General features: G+C 39.0%; 1 protein-coding gene across 1 annotated transcript; it reads right to left on the bottom strand.

Annotated features, from left to right (window-relative positions):
* Window positions 1-5929: 5929 nt before the first annotated feature.
* Window positions 5930-6723, bottom strand: csdc2a (cold shock domain containing C2, RNA binding a). The gene is made up of 3 exons (XM_060938969.1): window positions 6548-6723; window positions 6260-6382; window positions 5930-6092 (listed from the first exon to the last, which is right to left on the bottom strand). The coding sequence occupies exons 1-3, from the start codon at window positions 6721-6723 to the stop codon at window positions 5930-5932; spliced, it is 462 nt and encodes a 153-aa protein (XP_060794952.1).
* Window positions 6724-6994: the final 271 nt, after the last annotated feature.

Raw genomic sequence — 6994 nt, 5'->3', positions numbered from 1 at the left:
TTGTGTTAGTAGCGAATTCTCTTTGCAACTGCTGCGCTGCTGCTTCGTTACAAACTGAATGTCAATTCTGCCTATCGTTCTAGAACGACCGCTGCCCTGCTAACTAGCGTTGTGATTGGCTGCCTGTTCAGCGCAGCGTGCGTGCGCTGGTAGCGCAGCGATTCAGCGTAGCAGGAAGTGGTGGAGGCAGCTGTCAATCATGTGAGCCTGCGTTCAGGCACTCCTTGTGGCAGGTCGCCGCAACAGTAGTAGAGTAGCCAATCACAGCGTGCGACTGCTCATATCCAGTGAATGTGGATAGAATAAAAAAAGATATCAAAACACTTCCAACTTATAATTTTCACTGTCTAAAATCTCATTAAGAATGGAAGTTAAGCAGAACTGTGGAAGTACAGGCAAGTTCTGGATGACCAACTAAACTATCAGATACAAATGCCCATATGCTCACCAGAAAGGCAAAACAAAACCCTGTATGACATTAAGGACCTGTAGGAAGGTTTAGCTGACACCAGAGTGGTGGTGCACTGCTCTATACACTGAAGTATTGCTTACACAAACATGATCTGCATGAAAGAGTCATCAGAAGGAAATCTTAACTGCGGCATCATCAAAAAAGTGAATGTCTGATGTATGCAAAACAACATCTAGAAAAGCCAGAGGCATTTTGAAAACAAGTGCTATGGACTGATGAAGTGAAAAACTGAACTATTTTGCCACAATCATGAAAGGTATGTTTGGAGAAAAAAGGAGCAGCATTTAATGAAAAGAACACCTTACCAGTTGCACAGGAGATATTGCACAGATAGATGGTAGAATGGATTCCAGTAAATATCAACAAATGTGACACAGTCAAGGAACTGAAGCTGAAGAGAGATTCTACAACAGAACAATGATCCAAAATTTACCTCAAAATCCACCATGAACTACTTCAAGAAATGCAGATTAAGACTTTTCGATCAGCTTTCATATTTCACTGACAAAAAAAAAAAATCTGTATGTAGATCTTAAACATGCTGTGTATGCAAGGCAGCCCAAGAAAATCTCAGATCTAGAAGTGTTCTGCAAGAAAAAGGAGGTTAAAAATCTCTAAACAAGAATAAAAATAGTCCTAGCTGGCTACAAAAAGCATGCACAAGCTGTGATATTTGCCAAAGGTGTTATTAAGCGCTCACTTAGTATAGTGTCCAGACTTTTTCTCATCTTACGTTTACTATTTTATACATATATATTTCATGATAATAGCACATTTCACGGGAATGTACAAATCTATGTGAGCTAGTTAGTTACCTAGCCGACATGCTCACTAACTGAACGTTAACTGAAGCTCTTGACCTCTAGTTTCATGATTTCACGCATTGTGCTGTTGCCACTTGATTGGCTGATTGGATAATTGCATAAATGAGTCGGTGTACTCAGCGGCGTAGCTAGGATTTTTTTTTTGGGGGGGGGTGTCACACACTGACTGGCAGCCTGAGTACATTATGTAACAAAAAATAATTACCATTGCTAGTTTTAGGTAGCTTAGAAACCGGTTCTTTCATTATTGCTGTTTCTTGCACGTTTTCTTGATGTTGTGTTCTAGAAACGGCACTGAAACTTAGCTTCGAAGCCACAAAATGCAACTTTGATGGAAAAAAATATATAGTAAATTGCTTACCTCTCTTCACGTCGAAAGAAGGAGGAAAGTTACGCTTGTTTTGACAGGGCGAATTATTAACACAAGAGGAAATACTCGTAATTCGCAACTAAAAAGACTGCAGCGACACTGGCAGGTTGAGCATGCTTTCTAGTGCGATCATGTTGCGCTTGCGCAGAATTGGGTTTTCGCGCCCAAACCACAGGAAGTCCATACAAGGTTATAGAAACCCTAATGAGGCTGAGGTGACAATCTAGTTTTAAAAAAATGTTAGATAAATTGCAGTGGGCACTTTTCTAATATTCTTATGCGGCTATTGAAAAAATGTATGGTCCAACAAAGGGGGGGGGGGGGGCTCACAGGCACCCCAGGAAACCCCAGCTACGCCCCTGGTACTATATACTGTGTATATATAGTTTGTATTTACTCTTTTTTTTGTAATTACAGAATTTGCATTTACTTCTTTCCACTTCCTGGCCATTAGTGACCAAATTTTGCATACAACTGTATATATTTATAATTAACTTATGTTCTGTATCTCTCAAATACGGTATATTTTCCTAATATCTTGATTTGATGAATTTGAGAGTTCATTGGGTCAAATCCAACACCCATTAATTTACAAGAAATGTTATTTAAGGTCTTGAAAACTGTAATATGGCTTTAAGGCTTTCCAGCAATTTGCAAGTTTATGAAATTATGCTTGAACATTCATCTCCTTATGGCAACCTTTGCCATCTAAGACTATATTTGCTCATTTACAAGTTGTTGTTTGGTCTTCTATGCAGAGTTTGTTAGAAATTGAGCAGTAAAGACAGATGGCAAGAGCATACTAAGGATGTATAGCATAAGGTTTGATTTGAAGTATCTGATTTGTCCATTGGTGCAAAATGCTTATAGAATTTGGTCAAAACACCTAAAACAATGTTGAAGTGAGTTAGCATGAGCAAAATATTCATTAAAGGTCATATTCTGAGCTGATGATTTAAGTCACCCTAACTTGTGAAGAAATTTACACACAATTGCTCTTATTCATGAAAGCTGTATGTGAACAAATTGGAATATAAAATGACCACTAGCAAATTTTACCCCCAGGTTCAGTATTCAACGGTTATATCTTCATTGTATCTGAATGATCAAACTCATGTATGGTCAGACAATTATAAATTCAAACAACCATTTTTTATTACATTGTAGATAATACAGTTACAGTTACACTGGGAAAGAAGTGAATATCAATGGCGCATTTACTCAAATGCCCATTGTTTATTTAATGTTCTTAAAATGCACAGTTTGTGACAGATGAAGACAATGCAATGTCAAAAAAACCCAACAACTGCTTTTCACTAATGAACAGCCCATTGTCAGTGGATGAGGTCTGTGAGCATTTCCAATGTTCTTAACAATCAACAAGTCTTTATTTTGAGCAGGGGTGGACAATATTTGAGTAGTTGTATTTTGTTACGATACTTAAGTATTATTCTGGTGTATTTATACTTGATTGTTGTTGAAATTGAATACTTCTACCCTTACCTAATTACAACCCCGATTCCAAAAAAGTTGGGACAAAGTACAAATTGTAAATAAAAACGGAATGCAATAATTTACAAATCTCAAAAACTGATATTGTATTCACAATAGAACATAGACAACATATCAAATGTCAAAAGTGAGACATTTTGAAATTTCATGCCAAATATTGGCTCATTTGAAATTTCATGACAGCAACACATCTCAAAAAAGCTGGGACAGGGGCAATAAGAGGCTGGAAAAGTTAAAGGTACAAAAAAGGAACAGCTGGAGGACCAAATTGCAACTCATTAGGTCAACTGGCAATAGGTCATTAACATGACTGAGTATAAAAAGAGCATCTTGGAGTGGCAGCGGCTCTCAGAAGTAAAGATGGGAAGAGGATCACCAATCCCCCTAATTCTGCGCCGACAAATAGTGGAGCAATATCAGAAAGGAGTTCGACAGTGTAAAATTGCAAAGAGTTTGAACATATCATCATCTACAGTGCATAATATCATCAAAAGATTCAGAGAATCTGGAAGAATCTCTGTGCGTAAGCGTCAAGGCTGGAAAACCATACTGGGTGCCCGTGATCTTCGGGCCCTTAGACGGCACTGCATCACATACAGGCATGCTTCTGTATTGGAAATCACAAAATGGGCTCAGGAATATTTCCAGAGAACATTATCTGTGAACACAATTCACCGTGCCATCCACCGTTGCCAGCTAAAACTCTATATTTCAAAGAAGAAGCCGTATCTAAACATGATCCAGAAGCGCAGACATCTTCTCTGGGCCAAGGCTCATTTAAAATGGACTGTGGCAAAGTGGAAAACCGTTCTGTGGTCAGACGAATCAAAATTTTTAGTTCTTTATGGAAATTAGGGACGCCGTGTCATTCGGACTAAAGAGGAGAAGGACGACCCAAGTTGTTATCAGTGCTCAGTTCAGAAGCCTGCATCTCTGATGGTATGGGGTTGCATTAGTGCGTGTGGCATGGGCAGCTTACACATCTGGAAAGACACCATCAATGCTGAAAGGTACATCCAGGTTCTAGAGCAACATATGCTCCCATCCAGACGACGTCTCTTTCAGGGAATACCTTGCATTTTCCAACATGACAATGCCAAACCACATGCTGCATCAATTACAGCATCATGGCTGCGTAGAAGAAGGGTCCGGGTACTGAACTGGCCAGCCTGCAGTCCAGATCTTTCACCCATAGAAAATATTTGGCGCATCATAAAACGGAAGATACGACAAAAAAGACCTAAGACAGTTGAGAAACTAGAATCCTACATTAGACAAGAATGGGTTAACATTCCTATCCCTAAACTTGAGCAACTTGTCTCCTCAGTCCCCAGACGTTTACAGACTATTGTAAAGAGAAAAGGGGATGTCTTACAGTGGTGAACATGGCCTTGTCCCAACTTTTTTGAGATGTGTTGTCATGAAATTTAAAATCACTTAATTTTTCTCTTTAAATGATACATTTTCTCAGTTTAAACATTTGATATGTCATCTATGTTCTATTCTGAATAAAATATGGAATTTTGAAACGTCCATATCATTGCATTCCGCTTTTATTTACAATTTGTACTTTGTCCCAACTTTTTTGGAATCGGGGTTGTACATTTTCATGACAAAAACTTAGTTTTTGCTCCTTACATTTTTATTTAAATCTTCAAAGTACAAAAATCTTCAAAGTTGTTATAAACCTCAACATTCTCATCCATCCATCCATTATCTTTAACCGCTTATCCTGTTCTGCAGGGTCGCAGGCAAGCTGGAACCTATCCCAGCTGACTATGGGCGAGAGGCGGGGTACACCCTGGACAAGTCACCAGGTCATCACAGGGCTGACACATAGAGACAAACAACCATTCACGCTAACATTCACACCTACGGTCAATTTAGAGTCACCAATTAGCCTAATCTGCATGTCTTTGGACTGTGGGGAAAACCAGAGCGCCTAGAGGAAACCCACGCTCGACATTTTCATGTTACACAAATAAGTTAGTGCTATAGCTACCTTTGTGTGTCTGAATATGGATACAATAATGCCGTGTGGAACTTGAGGATGCACACCGCTGGCCCTAATTATTTGACTTTCACTTGATTACATTTTTTGGCAGGATACGGACAATTTTAATCGAGTAACATTTTGACGCATTATCTATATTTTCATTTAAGTATAATTTCTCAGTACTTTGTTCACCCCTGACTGTGAGGTAAGATAATTAAAATTTCCAGTCACAGAAATTTTTCATTTGTTCTATAATTATTAAGAGTTCAATCATCCATAAGACGATGACATTTTGGTTGTCAGTAGTATGTAATTACAATGCACCAAAACAATGAAATCAACTTCACCCTAAAACAAACAAACAAACAAATAAATAAATAAATACAGACAGACATACAAACAGACTGACCAACGTCACTGCTAACCAGATGGAAACTTTATATTATTTCTACTGCCATTTTAAAACCTCAGTCAGACCTGCCAAACTAACATCTAACTCCAGTTAGTTAGACCACCTTCAAAATAGTTTATACCACATATTTTCCAAACTAAACACCTGGGAGTTACATAACCCCAATTCCATCCATAACCTACTTACACATAACACCATTCATTTCAAGCTTTTGTTCATAACTACTAGTATATGTATATTTAAAGCCTCCAGCTATTTTGTAAAATTGCATTCTCCTTCTCCATGTCAGAATTCAACCTGTCCAAATGTCTCTTCTTCATTCTAGCAAGAGTAAATGTCTGAGCTATGAACTGATAACTTGTCCAGACCATGTCTCATGCTTTGTTCCTGGTGTAAGGTTAGTGATTACCACTTCTACAGCCTGGAACTTCAGATTCTTCGGTGGAACAGGGCACACTTTGTAGGTCACTTCATCTCCCTCAACTGGTACATATTCACCCTCAATACTGATAAACAGAAGAAACATATAATTCTTCAGTATTCAGATACTGGTGAGCATTGCATTGCACAAAGAGTGCTCCGTTGACTTGTATATTTTACAAAATTATAAATATGCATTATTCTAAAGTCCGATGCAGCACAGTTATAATCATTTCTCTGATGGTGCACTCACTCCGAGATATGAACAAATATGTCCTCTCCTCCATGAGTAGGTCGGATGAAACCATGTCCTTGGGACCTAGAGAAGTTCTTGCAGACTCCCTTGAAAACTGGTCCAGACCTGGACCTCACAGTACTGATAAGACAGAGACAATAATTGAGAAAAGTGAGTCTAGGATGCATATTATTGAAAGCAAAGCAAAATTCTGCCACACTTTTAGAGATATGGCACAGTCAAGACTGTTCCAGCACCCAAGGTTCATTATATTTCTCTAACATGGAGTGTTTTGCTCCGACTTACGCAGAATAGGAGCGATTGCGCTTGATGGGAAGTGGACTAGGTGACTCCCCAGCTTGTGGCGGTTTCCTCTCCCAGACATGACTGCCCCCTCTCAGAAAAGGTAAGGAAAATGGGAGGGGAGTGTGCGGTTTGTGCAGCAAGGGATCAGATGAGGATGAAGTGTCTGAATCAGTCATTGTTCACAGGAGTCTGAGCCCTCTGAACCCGCAGGCTTCAGTGGCTGGAGACCAACCAGGTTGGCCACAAAGATGCTGAGATGCACAAATTAATCAACATAAGAGAGCGTAGATAACAATCCAGCATTAGCTACAATGTGAGCATCAGCAGTTATGACAATAAACACTTAGTAGAATGTTTAATAAGTATACCTACATTGTTGCTACACTAATGTGGCATTATATCAGGCACATAATGTGTGTACTGGCTGTAGCTGATCACCTGTTATAC

The sequence above is a fragment of the Neoarius graeffei genome, chromosome 14, assembly GCF_027579695.1.
Source record: "Neoarius graeffei isolate fNeoGra1 chromosome 14, fNeoGra1.pri, whole genome shotgun sequence".
Lineage (NCBI taxonomy): Eukaryota > Metazoa > Chordata > Actinopteri > Siluriformes > Ariidae > Neoarius > Neoarius graeffei.
This window is presented reverse-complemented; position numbering and strand designations above follow the sequence as displayed.